This window comes from Strix uralensis, chromosome 3, assembly GCF_047716275.1.
Source record: "Strix uralensis isolate ZFMK-TIS-50842 chromosome 3, bStrUra1, whole genome shotgun sequence".
Classification (NCBI taxonomy): domain Eukaryota; kingdom Metazoa; phylum Chordata; class Aves; order Strigiformes; family Strigidae; genus Strix; species Strix uralensis.
In genome coordinates, this window is record NC_133974.1 from 4,696,898 (window position 1) to 4,714,900 (window position 18,003).

Sequence of the window (18,003 nt, forward strand, 5' to 3'; positions counted from 1 at the left end):
ACCCTAAAAAATAACAACCATAGCAAGTGTAAATGCTGGGTCAGAATGCATTCCCTGATAGCTTAGAACAAGTGGTAAAGTGATGGAGAAACTAGCTCTCCTGGGTTTCGTTTTAATGTTCCCCATGGTGCTTTCCCCTGCCAGGTTTCTAACTGAAAGTGTCTCCTGTATGATCACAAGGCAGTCACCAAAAACATTTTTCATGGCCAAATCCCTTTCAAAGCGTCTGACAGGGTTGGAGAAAAGTTCAAAATGATTTAACAGTAGTAGAGGAGGGAATATGTCCAAATGATGAGGTGAAACATCTACAAATCAAAAAAGGGTTAAAACAGTCAGCTCTTTTCCCTTAGCTGCAGTGTCTGGCTCTTTGAGACCATCCCTTCAGGACAGAAAACACTCCATCTCTCATTAATACTCTCCTAACCTTGGTGATGTACTTAGTCATACAAGATATGAGTTAAATCAAAAAGAAGAGCATCTGGAACTTTCTGGTCCATCTGTGTAAGTCTTATTACCTTTGCTTGGTGCCCGTAACATCTGTATTCATGTTACACCCCCATGACGTGGTTATGTGCAGTAAATGCCATTTCACAGTGAGTTCAAAGAACCAAGATTCAGAAGCTAAAGTCCTCCAATCCATCAGGAATTTGATGTCCAAGTACCTCTGAAGACCCGACCCTCTGTGAAATTTCTGGGGTTAGACAAAATATTTACGACTAGGAAGGACACAGAATTTAGGCTTTCCGAAGTCCCCTTAAAGTCACAAGGACCCTCTGAGGGACTTAGGTGGTACTTATTTGGATGCTGTTAATTACAATATAATTTTTTATTGCTCTGCAGGGCTCACCCAAGTGCAGGTCATAGATGGATGTGCGAGCTTTTCCAGTCTGGCTGTCTCCAGCTCGGGTACAAACTTGAAACTTGTATTCACTGTCACATCACCTCCAGGTAAGCTCCATTTTCTGCATGTTTTATAATTTGGTAACTGAACTCAAAACCCTACAGGTCTGATTTTATAAAAAGAGAGTTAAGCTTTGTTTGAATGGGTGGAGCAATGCCAAACCTCCAAATAACCTGACTTCTGTTACACATTCAAATTGATGTTACCCAGGCAGCAAGAGAGCTGGGTGATTCCTGTGCTATTCGTGCAAGATCGCCAAAATCAAGGTGAGTTAGTACAGGGAGGTATTGTCGGAGAAAAGTGGTCTTTCTCCCTGGATTCCCCCACTATGTATCCCATGTATGTACCAATCATGTCCTTAAGGTCAGCTAAGCTGACAGAGCAAACTTTTTCCTATAAATGGAGTCCCCTCATTCCCTCTTTTTTCATGTTTGTATTCAGAAATTTTCCATCTGTGCTCCCAGTTATTTTCACAGTGCCTTTCACCAACTATTTGTCTGCACCTGGTCATATTTATAGGTGCATTATGCACATTCAGAGCACACCTCCAGGACTGGGATCTGCTAGGGGTATCCTGACAGTTTGCAGGGATGATGCTGGGGTCTCCAGGATCGTGCAGCTTGCACAAGGCCTCTGAGCAACCCAGTAATGGTGGAGAGGCAGGAGTGCTTATGCCTCCTTAGAAATAGCAGCTGAGGGGGACAGTGGCACCTTGGGGATAAGGCACAAGGTTAACGCTGGCTTGTAAAAGCCTCAGGGAGTCTGCACAAGAAAGGAACCTGTCCCACTGTTTGGGGGCCTGAATTTATCTACAAACCTGGCTCTGAAGGCATACAGGGGTCAAAGTGCTGGTTTCTTGTCTCTGAGTGACTGCTGAGGGAAGTCAATGGAGAAGCAGGAACATGCTGTCTGGCATGTAGTCCAAAGACATATTAGGTGTTGTAAGACCATGTGTATTCTCTGTTCTGGTATTGCATGAATACATACATACATATATGGAGATATAAGTATGGATATATATCTAGATAGATATAGATATTGATATAGATATATAGAGATAGAGATATAGATATCTATAGATATCTATAGATAGATACAGATATAGATATAGATATAGATATAGATATAGATATAGACATAGATATAGATATAGATAGATATAGAGATAGAGATAGATATAGAGAGAGAGAGAGAGAGAGAGAGAGAGAGAGAGAGAGAGAGAGAGAGAGAGAGAGAGAGAGAGAGAGAGAGAGAGAGAGAGAGAGATCTCCCTACATATAAATAAACTGAGATCTATCAGGTGGAAAGAAGCCCAGGAAGGACAGACAGAAATATTTCCAGGAGAGGTAAGGCAGTGTGTGTGCCACTGCATGAAGCCCTGATGAGTAGCCCTTGAAGTCTGTGAATGGTTGGACTAGATAATCTTTAAGGTCTTTTCCAATTCCAACCTTGATGATTCTGTGATACTGAACATAATTTTGTTTATGCATGTTCAGAGATGATCTCAAAATGGAGTAGGTACAGACTGAGCATTTTTAATGAAGAAACTCCAAGATAGGGTAGGCTTGTTTCAGCCAGAAAAAACGAAGAGGGCAAATATATCAGTCAGGTGTAGTGGCCAAGTGGAGGTGGCTAATGAAATAATCTGAGCTAAAAATTTAGGAGGAGGTTACTAAGATTTAGACTGTATTTTTCTGAACAGCCTAACTTAATATATAGGAATAGTGACAGCAGATCAAACTGCTTTTGGATGGAGGTCAATACTCTTATGGATGATATTGTAAAACACAGTACACACAATAACATGGGATAGGATTTATAACCCAAGAAATCCCTTCCTATCCTGGGATTAAATGAAGATCCAGATCTTTTAAAAGTTTTTTTTTAACATTTGCTCCTCCTAGTCACAAGTGGCTAATGAACATCAAGTGTTGTCAATGGCTTTGCAAAGGGAGAACTGGGGTACAGGGAGTACTTGAAGGTGAGCCTTTAAAGGGGAGAAATATGATTATTTTCAGGCTGTGTGCTGCCAAACACCCACAGCTCCCATCGCCTTCACTTCAGTGACAGCAGATGGAAAGTCAGCACCTCAGAGGATCTGACTCTTCAGTGGGAAGTACAGCTTAATGAAATGTGTTTTGAAAGCTATTTCAGGGATGTCACAAAATCTTTCCTCTGAACAAAGGTCAAATGGAGATCCTTTTTATGGAACATTTAGCCAGCCAGTGTTGCAAAGAGATGTTTACAGCTAGCAATGCTGATGGCTTATGCATCTGTGGAGGCATCACCTGTGTAAATCAGAGTATAGTACAATTTTAATATGCATTGCAAAAGTATGCACCAAAGAAGCAATCCCCTTTGCTCACTTGTAATTGGGAACCATGCTGGAAACAGTATAAAGGCTTTTATACTGCCAGACCCTTACTGAAGATATTGGCTTATTGTTTGAGATAAACAAAAATTAAACCATTAAATAGTAGATGTTTGGGATACATTTTCATGACCAGGTTTCTGTGTGTATCCTGGCATAGTTTGCTACCTGGAAACAGCTCAGAAGATGCAGCTGGTGTTGAACGCAATAATCCCAAGTGTTTTAGTGGTAGTTCCTGGGGAACTATTCATAGCACTACTGAATAGTCTTACTCCTTGTTTTACAGTAATATTCACTTAACTCATATGGATCCCAATAGGCTTGATCCATCCACTTTCCATTTAAACCAACAGCAGTCTACTCACAAACTATTAGAGTAGTGCAAAGCACCTTTAAGCACCTGTCAGTGTAGAGTCCTTGATATCTGTGAGATTACTTCTCTCCTCTAACTGAAGTTCATATGTGTTTGTACCTGCAGGCAAATTTTTCCCAATTGGAACATGCTTCCCCCATTGTTCTGATGAAGCCCTGCTTTGTTCAAATGGACAATATTGACACAAATCTAATTAGTTTCAGATAAAAGTACTTACAGCTACTTACCCTAGTCTCCAAGCCTCTATCTGACAGTGTTTCTGATTTTTTTTTAATGAATTGATGAAAAAAAGGCTTTTAGATTTTTATTAAAAGTGGAACTCAAACAAGTAAAAGAAATATCCATCCGTCAAAATTATTAGAACTGTGGGGTTAGGACCGATAATGAGTCAGGTAGTAAGACAGGTAATGAGTTGATGTGTGAATCCACATCCTTCAAATTGGTCTATAGAGAATGCCAGGGCCAGTTTTGTTAAACTCCTGTCCTTCCCAGGCACATTTCCATTCAAAATGCATTTTGGAAGTGATTCAGGGAACCAAAACCTCTCTATAATTCTGATTTTTAAAAGGGCAGTATTAGGCATCTTCCAATCCTTGAAGCTCAGATGTTGAGATCCAGTGAACTCTTGACCACAGAAACTATGAATAGTGGTTGGCTTGATTCTGACTTCATTTACAGAAAACTTTAGGATCTCTGGGTGAAGAGCATTACCCAAAACCTGTGTGCGTCAAGAGACTAAATATTTACCATGCTAACAGCAAGGAAAAAAATTTTCCCAGAAAGAGTGGTCAGAGAGTGGAATAGGCTGCCCAGGGAGGGGGTGGAGTCCCCATCCCTGGATGTGTTTAAGGGTCGTTTGGATGAGCTGTTGGGGGATGTGGTGTAGGGGAGAACTTTGTAGAGTCGGGCTGAGGGTTGGACTCGATGATCCCAAGGGTCTTTTCCAACCTGAATGATTCTGTGATTCTATGATTCTATGACATTAATATTTTTTATTTATAATGTTCATTATCAACACGATGGAAAATATTAACAAGTTCACTGGGAATTTTCTGCATCATGGACTTAAGCTTAATGCTAGTCAATGTTTGTAGGTTCCCCATAACTTACACTGATATGAATCAGGTATAACCTGTAAAAACTGTATGACTGAGCACCATTCTTGTCGTAGTTTCTTTGTCTTGTTAGGCAGCATGTGCATGTTTTCTGTCTGGGCCTGATCTGTTTGGCCTCAGAAATAGATGCTGTATGAACGTATTTTCTGGATTTGGTAGTCAGCTAGACAAATTCATGAAAGAAATATTAAGGATTATTAAATACAAAGAGGCTGTCTCTGCTTCAGGAAGCACTGAAAGCTTGAAAGTTACATTGAAGAATACTGTACAGATTTAGCTTGTCCTGGTACTCAGTCCTAAATATTGTTGGCTAATGTTTGATCTGGAGATAGACAAACTTATGGGTTATTCCTGCATGCATTTTTAACAGCAGCATCACTTTGAAAGGCTATAACTTGGTGTTTTAGCTATGAAACCAGCGTTCTTACTTTTGTAGTAAACTCTGACTGCTTTAAATTCTCAGGGGCTAAATTTATTGTGATGTCTCATCCATTTACCATCTTCCCTGTCCCCATGGGAGCAAAGGCCAGCATGATCCTTGTTGTCATACTGAGTTCAGCAGCATCTGCATTCATCCTTACTCTTGCATTCTGCTGGTTCAAGAAGAGCAAAAGCAACAGTAAGTTGGAAATACCCACTAAAATTTATACTTGCAGACTCCCTATTTTGTTTAACAAATCTCCAGAGTGGCTGCAACAGGATTCAGACAATGGCACTCAGAGAAAGCTCTGGGACGTTCAGTAATTAGCAATATAGTTCCTAGTTCACAGTTATACAGTTTTGTGCCTATAACAGACGCCTGAGTCCTTGCTGGAAAAAGTTCTAACTGTATGTGAAACCTGATGAAAATCAGATTTCTATAGTGCAGACAAGGAATTGAGAAATGAAGGAAATATTTACTATGATTTCAACGATCTATTCAGCCACTGCATTTTCCTGATGAAGGATGACATAGCAAACTATCGCTGTGGTCGTTATGCAAAACCTTGGTGCTGACCAAGGACCAGACACAGCTGCAGTGTGAATGTCACAGAGACAGCAACACCACCATGCTCATATCACACTATCAGCATCATATGAGGCAAAGTGGTAATGGGGGGGGCTACAGCTTCTCTGGAGTTCTCCCCCAAGCAAATCCACACCTCTGCTAACTTATCTTAAGGTTGCTTTCTTTTTAGCATTGATCTTAAATCAAATATAGCTACCTCAAGGAGGATTTCCCACTGCAGAAGGCATAAGGTTATTTGTGTAAGAGAAGAAGTGAAGCTAAAATGATGTGATCATAACTGCTGGTGGCTTGACTGCCAAACAGCCACCTCAAACTGTGGGATTTGTTGAAAGTTACCAATAACTTGGCCTTTGAGATAGGCTAACTGAAGTTGGGACCTAGCTAAATGTACAGGTAACCTGTAGTGGAGGAGTAAATGCACTTCCCGGTTAACTAGTTTCAAGACCTTCTCAGTAGTTTCTCCAAAATTTTGATTTCAAGTAACTTTGTAAATTCAGGCTAAAGGGTCTTTCCCCTAAACTGCACCATGAGCACTAGCTGCAGCAAGGTCTGAATTTCTAGTATTATTAAACATGGTGTCAACATAAGGAAGGCTTCTACTGAAGAGAACAGTTGAGAACCCTAATGGCAAAGAAGAAGATGATATGAGCATAAAAACATGTCTCTGCTTTTGGGCAGAAAGAACACTTCTAGATTCCCTGTTAATTCACCAGCAATATATTGTCACTTGAATTAATAATTGTTGCTAAAATGAGGATGGATTGAGAGTGATGTGACTGTATGTTTCATTACAGAAACAAGGACTGAACGGGCTGATGTACCACCGGCCAGTACCAACAGACCCTGTAAAGAAGCACAACCTCAAGCAGCTCACATCCAGCCTTGCTACAATCAAGGAGATAATAAAAGTGGCATGCCTGTAGCAGGAGGTGAGACTGCAGTTTGACCATAATTCAAATTTATAAACAGTTGAACATCAAAAGAGTGGGTTTAGGTCTCTTAACAAGCTATAGGTTTGTATAGGATCAGTGGCACAGTTCTTAGAAGGTCTATTACTTTATTACCTCCTCTTCCTCCCTGGTTTTTCTCTATTTGTCACTTTCTCTCCTTTTGTATAAATTGTGTGAAATCCTAGTTCCACTGAAGGCAGCAGCATACCCCCCCCTTATGCTCCATGATTTCACTTAGTGTTTTTGGAGTAGGGCAGGGGCCAACATTCCCACAGTGTCCCCAGCATGCCTGAAGCAACAGGGTTCCTCCCTATCCAGGTCTCCAAGTGCTGAGGCAATAACTGCGCAGGGCTTGAAAAGCTCTGGTCAAGTTTGCAGGCTGTAGAGGACTGCAGTGAGGTACACTGGAGGTAGGGAAAACTACTCAGGGCTCATTTGCACAGTCTCCGTTACCTCCACCACTCACTCGTCCTTCATGCCGTGCTTTCTGAGCAGAGTCCAGGCCAGCACCCCCAAAGCAGCTCCACTCGCACCCACCCCCACAGTGTGTCCCCTTAACTCCCCAGGGTCCCTGCCACACACACCCGTCTTCCACACACCTCCTCAAGACTTGTCTTTTCATCATCTGCTGATCAAACACGACTTCTTCTGAGGTCACGGAAAAGCAGACAGCCTCGGGGGCATGTGGCTGGCAGCATAAAGCACTGGCTTCCCTCTCTGCAAGTGCGAAATGTTCTTATAGAAGTTGGGTTTGTTTTTTTTTTTTGTCTCACCTGCCAATAGCACAGATCTAAGGGCATTCAGATAACCCTGCTGCACCACCCATTTACTCTGTTTTGGGAATTACTCCTTCCTCCTTCTTCCCAAAGCCTGTCGATTATATAAGAGACAGGAAGAGGAGAGCCAGAGTTTTATCTCCTTTTAATTAGCATCTATCACAAAAGCAGAGGGAGAGAGAGGAGAGAGGAAATTCTGCAGTTTATGTGTTTTGATATTTGCTGTACTCCTCCAAAACACAGCATTCAGCTGTGTGCCTTAGGATACATATCTGCTATAAATTCATTTTTTATCTAATTTGTCTGAGATCTAAGCTTCCTGTGGAGGTCTGAGATCAAAGGATCTGATTCTGTCTGATGTCGGCTCTGACACATAATGCGTGCTGACTTAGTTCTGTCTATAAACTCGCAGTGGGAGGCTGCCATTCTCCCTTGGCACCTTTACATAGTGAACTTTCATTTTGGCTGGGGAGGCTGACAGGTATAGCATTGATTGGAGCCATCGTGTAAATAATTCATGGAAAGATTTTTTTTGTCAGAAAATGGCAATCCAGCCACTTAAAGTCTTTTAGGAATAGATTCAAGACAAAGATTCCCCGATATGTTCAAATCTAAACAAGAATAACAATATCTTAAGTGAATTTAATACATATGACTTGGAAATGTCTAATGTTTGATTTCCCCTTATTTAAAGTGCTGTTGGTTTTGGAGAGAGAGAGAGAGGAAATCAAAGCAGCAGTCTTTTTGTTTAGTTTCTGCTTTATAGCTGTTCCCCCCATAAGAAATCCCACCCTTCTAATACAATTAAGTGTTCGGGGCCTTTATTAATAATCACCACAGTAAGTCTTGCAAGGCAGAGTGTTTCTGTTTGGAAGGTGCTTATACAGTGTAAAGTCCAATGGAGGTGGGGGTCCTGGTTACTGCCCCAGAACAAGTGGCTGAGGATGGAGATGAGGAAGAAAGCTGTATGCATAGATATGCAGTACTGCAGGGGAGAAGGGATCAAGATATTACCTTGTCTGAACTTGTGTAACAAAAAATCTCTTCAGCTTTGCGTAATTATCTCTCTCTTGAATTAAATAACTTTTGATTGACTAACACATCATTAACAGAACCAGCATCTGGAGGTGGAGGAACATATTGGGGTTATTTTTTTGCAAATTTTGCAATTATTCTGGTGGTTCACCACCTTCGCCACTGAAAAGTTGTATCCTATAACAGCTTACGTTTCCAAGCTTCAATTTCCAGTCCTTTCAGGTATTGTACCTTATTGACCCTTATCCTGAAGTTCTTGGTCAGCATCGCCCAGAAATCACTGTTGGATTCCTGATGAGATGCTCCCACTCTGCAAACAGGGTCTACATCTCTTGTTCCTAGGTTGCTCAGATCAACATCTTCTTCCTTTCTACCAGTTTGCCATTTTTTCCACCTTTTACAACATTTCATCAGAATTAATTTTAGTTTTAATTCCACATCACTGGTGGAAACACTGAATATTGTCTATTTCAGCAGTAGTGTCTGGTACTGCCACACATCCCCAACTCTGAGAATTATTTCCCATATGTAATTACTGCCTGAGCTCTGCCTATTAGTTGGTACTTAATCCAGTTAATCGTGTGCTCTATTGATATTGAATAGTTTGTATTTAATTTTAAAAAATCAGAATATTTTAGATTACCATGTCATATAAATCTCAAGGCAGTATTTCATCCTTGAAACTGCTCATATCCAGAAAACTTTTAGCCTCCTCCATTAACACAAACTCATTTGAAAAGTCCTATTTTCACAGTTGAAAATGGCACCTTTGAAGATGAAGAGGGCATCAATACATATCAAGAAATAAGAGGAGCTTTGGCATAGAGGATCATGACCTGATCATCTTGTTTATGCATGTAAAGAAGAAAATTGAGCCTAGTGATTTATGTAGTTTGTACTTTAAAACAGCCAACTACCTAATGTTAAAGCGGTTTTGGGAAGGAAAACTGTTACACAGAAAAATGTGTGACTACTGCAAATTTACTGATAACTTTCCAGTGGGTTTCCAAAGGTACAAACCTGAAATTGAATGTTGTTAGTGCATGAGTTGAAAAAAAAGTAGCTCTTCTTAACAGGAAAAGGTAGTATAATCATGAAGAAATAGAGAAATTTTTGAAAATAAATTAAGGGAAAATGATTCCAGCAAATAGAATACCAATTAATGAATTCTAGAAAAGGGAAAGGAGAATGAATCTAAGCAGTAGGTCAGAGGAAACATGGGGCTGAGTGTCTCACACTGCTGAGGATTACACTTCAAGGACAAACCTGAAAAATAAGAAGTTGTAACAGCACGTTTTCTGGGATCATTTGTGGTAAAGACCTATAATATATGCTGATGAACAGACTGCAAAAGCTGGCGTTGCCCACTAACACATGAGATATGTGGACTAGGACTAGTTCTGAATTTGGAATGAGTATAAAAGGTTTGGGTCTGGGTTGGTTTAATTTTATATTCGGGGGGAAGGGACAGGATTGCAAAAATTTTACAAATGTTTTTAGCATCCAAATGAAGCAGTCTGCCAATCTTGCACTGAAGTGATAGCACACCCTGTCAACTCAGAAACCATCTGCTATAACACTACAAGTGATTCTGCCTCTGTGGTTGATAACCGTTTGGTTTATTAAGATGTAAACATTTCTCATTTCCACGTGAAAAATGTATGGTATATATTTTGCTTTTTCTGCATTTTTTCAGTGTCATTTTTTAAACAACATTGCAGGTTACAGGCTCTACCCTGAGTAGGATTCAAATGTTGGAAATAAAAAGTTCTACCTTATATGACATCCTGATTCATAGAGGGCTGATGTATTTTATAGATGTGTAGTATTAAAATTATTATCAGTCTTAACAATACATAGCTTATTAATCAGCTATGTTCTATATACTTCATTATTAAGCATTTATTAAAATATTTGAAGACCATTGGAGGATGCTTTAGGAGCTGTTAGGGTCTCAAACCAGCTGGTTTGGTTGATGTATATGTATATGTATTTGTGGAATCAGCTTATTTCTGTCAAACTAAAATTTGTGGCCAGTTAAAATTATTTTCCCAACAATAACTCCTTTTTCATTAAGGTTTTTAAGACATAGTAAAGGCGTAGAAGGGTAAGGAACATGAAGGTAGGGTCTTGCAATTATTGTAAAACACAAACAACTAATGCTTTCACAGATATAGAAGCAACTGGAGCAGTGGCACATGCTACAGGACAACTGGAGGAGCTGAATCTGCAGCCCTGTGAAGCCAAGTCAATGAGAAAGTTGAGCACTGTCCAGTGTAATACAGATAACAGAGACACCTTTTCTTCAGCTAGGAAGAGCGACAATCACCGACAGATACATGGAGGAACATGTCCTGGTGACTCTCTGGAGCTTCGGCAGCCAACTGTCCTGGGGTGCTCCAGCCAGGAGAATGTCCCCCAGCTTTCAACTGGTTACAACAAGGAAAGAGAGAAGTCCAAAAGGATGGCCAAACCTCAGAATGATGTCAGAGAGCATGTTGCTGTGGTATCAGCAGAGGTATAAGAGATGTGATGTGAGGTGGTGGATCACTGACAAAGAAAGCTTGGCCTGGCTTACAGTCAATATGAAGCTGATTCTTTTGTCTCGGTGGTCAGAGAAAAACATACACATATTAGCATGGGGAACCAGACTGCCACACTGCACATGTACAAATGAACCTGTCACCTGGATCTGCAGCCAGCTGGGAGACTCTGGCCATGTCTATGTTGTTAAACTTTCTTAGCTTCCAAAACAGGGTGGGTGTATCCAAACTGCCTGGTGAGAATAGTCCTTCTGACACCTCTAAAACTCTCTTTAAGAGTTGTTTGGAAGAATGTTAGCTGGCTAGCTAGGTCAGCTTTCAGATTACTTTCAAAAGCATTCAGGGATTAGCCTAACAATTCAGAAGTGCAGATTATTTGATTTCTGGCATTTTATTATACTAGCACTGATGTAGTCTTAGCGTCTAGAGCAATGCTGTTTGGTATGTATTCATATATAGAATTATATCAGAATTTTCCCATTCCTTCCAATCATGCCTTTAGTTTCATTCAAAGAACCTCAGTATGTGCATAAATCTTTTCCTTTTTCTGAGGAAAAACAAACATGTATTCAATGTCCATTTAATTGTGACTTGAGTAAGTGCTTCCATTCCTCCTGGTTAAATCTGTGTTTTCTTTTTTTTTTTTTTTTAATTAAAGTATTTTGCTGAGTTAAATCTTCACCATGTCATTGTTTTCTAATACCCTTAAATCACTGGCTTGTTATGAACACTACTCTTTATGAATGATAATAATAATGCTGATGTCCTTTGGTTGCTCAGAGTATTCCTCTGTGCTTTGCTTTACTGAGCTGGAAGATGAGGGACTTTATTATGCCCTCTCTGTACCATAAAATTCTTGGTTGCAAGGTGGCCTGGTGGCATAAGATAAAATTTATACTCCTCTGCAGAAAAAATATTAAAGCAGAAAGATGAGGTTTCTGCCCAGACCAGCAATGGAAGAGAAGGTAAGAAACCTTGATTTTGAAAAAAAAAAAAAAGCAAAAAATCCCCCCAAAACAACCACAATCAGTTCCTTTCAAGCTGAAGGAGCTAAGGTGCAGATGCTGGTCAGTGAGATGCACAGTTCTTTAAGCACAAAAATAGATTCACCACCATTGGCTCCTGCACTATATTGTGTTTCTAAGCATCATTTTCTGGTGAAAGCAAACTGATTCCATGGTGAGCCAGGCTTCTGGCTGACTGCACAGGAGCTTTTCTGGCTTAAGACATTTGAGGATGAGGGGCTTATATTATTAAGTGCAAGAGATCAGTTATGAAGAAGCAATTTCTTACAGTATTTTCTGCAGAGGCCAAAATATTCTTTTATGTGAATCAATATGGTACATCCCTAAGCCTCACTATTCCGGGACCTTGCAGAGACATCCAGGTTTGGTGAAATGATTTGGAGACCTTTCTTTTCCTCCACAGCTGATACCTAATTTTAGATGCTTTCACATGGTAAGTGATCCTTTCCTCTCTGCAGAAATACAGTTTCTCCATCCCCTGAACTCCACTCCCCTTAAGTAGTTCTGCTGCTAGTAAGACTCTATCACAACCAAGCAGTGTGAAAGCAAATAATATATAATTACAAATGGCAGGATGTATGCAAATAATATTGAATTATATGCAAAATTTATACAATGAAGCCTTCTTTTGGGGAAAAAAATCAGACATACTGGAAACAGTTAAGGGCTTTAATTAATCCTTTAATTCATAATTCTTGCATTTATCCATACTTTGTTTACAGAATAAATAATGTCTCGCATGTCTAGATCTCTAATGGAACAAGTAGAGCTAAAAAATCTTTAACTGCATCATTCTCGATCTTGATTTCCCACAGTGCTATGCATTAACTGAGTGAGTGGTGGAGCATGGGAAACAACTGGGGAGAAAGTGAAATAAAACATGATGAAAAATTAGTGCAAACATTAAGTGAATTTGAATAAGTAAGAGATTTAGGGGATCTTGTGCTGTGTACCACAAAAAAAATACTGTAGTGATCAGAGAGAAAGAAGATGTGACTAAGACTTAGTGGCTGAAGAACATGGTTAAACATGAGGTGATATCTTTTCTAAAAATAATTAGGTTTAGACCAGCTGCAACAGCACTTGAATGAAATGAGATCCTACTGCTTTGTGGCTGATGGAAATCCAGATTTATTTTGAAAACTTTTACATCTAGACAACAAAGGAAAACCAGCCTCTCACTCTTACAGAGAATCTATGGTTAAATGAACTGACATACCCAAGCTGCTCCAGGATGTCCTGGGCAAGGCAAAGAAAGACAACACACATCTCCTGTCCCAAGGCAAAAGCTTAATTTTACAAGAGTTTAAATACCAGCTTGGCCTGTGGGACACCTGCATGTCATTAGTCTTTGCATCAATACCTTTTGTGATCCTGCTTCTATTGGGTTTACATGGCAAGGTTTTAGTAGCGGGACAGCTGCAGGGGGAGCTTCTGTGAGAAGCTGCCGGAAGCTTCCCCCATGTCCAACAGAGCCAATGCCAGACAGATCCAAGATGGACCCACCACTGGCCAAGGCCAAGCTCATCAGCGACAGTGGGAGACCCTCTGGGATAACATATTTAAGGGGAAAGAAACCTGTGCAACAACATCTGGAAGAGAGGAGTGAGAATATGTGAAAGAAGCAACTCTGCAGCCACCAAGGTCAGTGAGGAAGGAAGGGGAGGAGGTGTTCCAGGTGCCAGAGCAGAGATTCCCCTGCAACCCATGGTCAAGACCATGGTAAGGCAGATGTGCCCTGCACCCGTGGACATCCACAGTGGAGCAGATACCCACCCACAGCTTGTAGGGAACCCCATGCCGGAGCAGGGGGATTCCCAAAGGAGGTTGTGACCCTGTGGGAAGCTTGTGCTGGAGCAGGCTTCTGGTAGGACCTCTGGCCCCATGGGGGACCCACACTGGAGTGGTACGTTCCTGAAGGACTGCACCCCATGGAAGGGACCCACGCTGGAGAAGTTTGGGAAGAACTGTAGCCCGTAGGAAGGACTCACATTGGAGAAGTTTGTGGAGGACTGTCTCCTGTGGGAGGGACCCCACGCTGGAACATGGGAAGAGTGTGAGGAGTCCTCCTCTTGAGGAGAAAGGAGCGACAGAGACAACATGTGATGAACTGACTGCAACCCCCATTCCCTGTCCCCTTGCAGCACTCAGCAGGGAGGAGGTAGAGAAAATCAGGAATGAAGTTGAGCCCAGGAAGAAGGGAGGGATGAGGAAAGGTGTTTTAAGATTTAGGTTTTATTTCACATTACCCTGCTCTGATTTGATTGGCAATAGATTAAACTCATTTCCCAAAGTTGAATCTGTTCTGCCCATAATGGTAATTGTTGAGTGATCTCTCCCTGTCTTTATCTCGACCCATGAGCCTTTCATTATATTTTCTCTCCCTTGTCTAGCTGAGGAGGGGAGTGATAAAGCAGCTTTGGTGGGCACCTGGCATCTAGCCAGGGTCAACCCACCACACCACTCAAGACCCTTAGTCTTTGTTTTCTTGATCTCACCTTAATCCATATACTATAATTAAGAAAACAGTGGTTTTCACCTTTGCATGGTTGTTTTGTGGGTAAATTTATGTGTTGAAATATTCCTTGATAGGATGACATTATACATTCCAAAAGCCAGGGTGGGGGCAGAGCAGGGTAGGGATGGAGTAGAAGGAGCCAGAGGGAAGAACCCACAGTGTGACACATGGGTTACTCATGAGGGATGGGGTGCCTTGATAAATAACCTTGAGGTTATTAATACTTCTAGCTCAGCTGCAGGGCGCTCAGCTGAAAAGAGTTCACTGTTTTATACTGTCATAGTACAGCTTCTGGAAGAACACATAAAAAGACAGGAGCAGGATTTCAGGTCAGATTTTCAAAGAAGCATATAAGCATACCATGGCAAAGCCAAGTTCAGGCCAGCTTTGCGAGGGACATTAAGCCCTTTCAGCAAATCTACTTAGGTTTAGCAAAGTGCTGACTTCCCCACACTGAACACCACAGAACCCTTCAAAGTTCAGGCAGAAGGAATGTAAAAGTCTCTGCATCTGCCTGTGCAGATCCATCCTGTGAGACCCAAAGTCTTTCTTGACGGTCATGTTAAATGTCAGTGAAATTTGACAAGTTTGGCTCCACTGCAGCCAATGGCAAAAATTTCATTAAGTTTGTTGGATTTGGGGTTTTCACGTGCTAACCTTTTTCTGTAGTCCCATCTCCAATAGCATTTGAGTTCCTTTATTAATATAAGGATGTACCTGAAAGGATGCTTCATTTTTAGCCAAGCTCTTCACGCTTGTCTGAATTCCTAGAAAATATATGGCCAAAATTATTCTTCTTCCTTTTTTTTTTTTTTTCTCCCCATTTTGTGGAAGTGGTATTTTTCCTCTTATGTCTGAAGTAGGGGAGTGCGTTACAGACAAATTTGCCTAAGGCTTTGGGCCAGAGTTGATGAGACTTCACGAAGATACAGGAACAGGCACATGGATAGAAAAAAAGAAAGCCTGTGAAAAATTAAAATGACAAGCCTGGTTAGGGAGCAGAGATAACTGGTGATGTAGTAAAATTAATTACAGTCTGGGTTGAAGGAATTGTGTGCCTAAGACAAAATTAAAAAAAAAAAAAAAAATTGAAAGAAAAACCAAAACCAAATAACAGAAATGAGATTATGAACCCTTTCATCATTTCTATATGGTATAACTCCAAATCCCTATTTATTATGGCATTTATTTCTGTAGGATGAGAGGTATAAATGGCAAATAAAGGAGGCAAGTGTCCAGTCAGAAGCCTTTTCTCTGACCTTCTGATTCTGCATTGAGTAGCCATACTAAGAGTGAAATTACACCAAAAAACACCACCAAACTTCAGTGGACTAGGAACTGTGAAAGAAAATCTTCACTGAATCAGGAAAGTTGCATGATGCAACACTCCAAGGGTGATTATGGGTACTTACTGGTTATGCGGGTTCACAGTTTTTTTAGATTTAATTTTTTGCAATCATTATGCATTTGCCAGGACTTGAACTTATTCCAGTTTTGTACCTACTAAAATGTGGGAAATGTTGAGCGATAATTCGTTGATCAACATTATAAACATGATTGCAACAGCAAAAGCCAGTTACACCACAAGATTGTTCCAAGATTTCAGAACACACTAGTGAAGAGTGTTTGCAAGGGATTTCTCTGATATATATAAAAGGAATGTGCTTTAGGGGGATGGGGACAGGAGGTATCTGCTGCCTGACATACAAGATTACACTTATTAAGTGACATAACCGAAGACAACCAGGGTCTGAGGCTGCAGTGGGGGTCAGTGAAGTTCCTAGGAGCAAGAGGTCAACCTAGGAAGCACCTTTGGTAGATATTATAGCTTCTTTTCACTGGCTCAAACCTCTGTGTGTATGCAGGTCTGGAGATGCCAAGAAGCTACCACCAATCTGCTACTGTGTCATCAAAGCATTTCTAAATTTTCAATTTTCAAAGAAGAAAAGGAAACTAGAGTAAGCATTTCATTAGCGAATTTTCCAAAAAGAAAAATAAAGACATAGAGAATGTTTTATTGTTGAAATGGGAAGCTGAAATCCTTTTTGAAGGAGGGTAATTTGGAGAGATATTTATCATGTCCTTTTCTGTTCCTTCTTCTTTTTTTCTTGCCCCATCTTTTTTTCTTTCACATTCTGACCACCAAAGAGGTGAAAAGGAGTAGGGAAGAAGGAAATTTTAAAAAAGACACAACACTTTCAAACTACTTAAAAATTAAAATATTATATATTGTTCAGTTTGACTTTAGCTTTATTTACAAGGTGAACATTTTGGCAAAAGATAACAAACAAAACTGTAAGATACTCTGAAAGAAAAATCTGACTCTGAGCTGTTTCTCTCTCTTGGTCTCCAGCTCAGTGAATCTTTTTCTTTTAAAATACTACCAGCATGCTGTCAACTTTGCCTCAGATGTTTCAATTCAAAGCTTTTTCCTCATGCTACAAGCTAAATGAAAAATAGTCCCTATTACTGATGAGCCTGGCTCAATTTGCAGTTATGAATGGAGGCCATGGCAGAAGATTGAACATAGCTTCCATATTGTATTAGACCAGACTTTCGTACTGTAGGCTGCTGGTGTTGGATACTTGGGGAAGAATGTAAGAAAAAGGTAAATATGACATGAGCTTTCCCTGGATTCAATCTTAAAAAAGAAAAGATTTCTGGGAATGCTAGTTGCTCCCAGTCCCCATTGGATGGACCTATTCTCCCTGAACATTTTCTGAAAATGTAGTGTAAATGTCATGTTACACCAAATTATCTATATCCCATGTGAAAAAAATAAGTTATTTCTGCTTTTATTTTAAATGTTCTGCCTGATATTTTCTAGGTTATGTTGCCTGATAAATAGGGAGTAATGTTTTTCTAGATGTCTTGCACATTCTTCATCACACTTAGCTCTTTTATAAGTTCTGTGGGAGTATTGTGGGATGCAGGGATCTGACTTAAAATTCAGCTGAAAAGATAAGGGGTAAGACCCGACAAGAACAGAAGAGGAGAATATATACTCAGTCCTCCTGCAAAAGATCTCCCTCTCTCTGGATTTGTGCAGTTAAACCTTATGCACATAGGTGCACCTGTTAAGAGCATAGTCACCCTGGGATTGCTCTGTACTCAACACTGGGAGGTAACTCTGGTATTTCCAGAAGGGGATTCAGTTTCCTCTCAGAAAAATAATTTCTCTGAGGCACTGAGTGAAGAGTGAGACTAGGCTGACTAGGACCCTGATCTTGGGTCCTCTATTTGTAACCTAAATTTAGGTGGAAAAATTCAGGAATGAAATGTTTTAGTACTGCAACCAGCCACTTTAATTTGGGATCAGTAGGGAAAGAAGAAGAACAGAAACAGGTGGCATGGCCAAGACAATGGTGTGAAAAAGGATCTCTGCAG

General features: G+C 40.5%; 1 protein-coding gene across 1 annotated transcript in view; it reads left to right on the plus strand.

The window, feature by feature from the left end:
• PKHD1 (PKHD1 ciliary IPT domain containing fibrocystin/polyductin) overlaps nt 1-11,748 on the plus strand; it is a 271,278-nt gene extending 259,530 nt beyond the window's left edge. The window contains exons 63-66 of the mRNA XM_074861360.1: nt 841-948; nt 5,224-5,379; nt 6,564-6,698; nt 10,702-11,748. Of these exons, the coding sequence (XP_074717461.1) occupies nt 841-948; nt 5,224-5,379; nt 6,564-6,698; nt 10,702-11,054 (752 nt within the window). The 3' untranslated portion in view covers nt 11,055-11,748. The remainder of the gene's footprint in view (nt 1-840; nt 949-5,223; nt 5,380-6,563; nt 6,699-10,701) is intronic.
• The last annotated feature ends 6,255 nt before the right edge of the window (nt 11,749-18,003 follow it).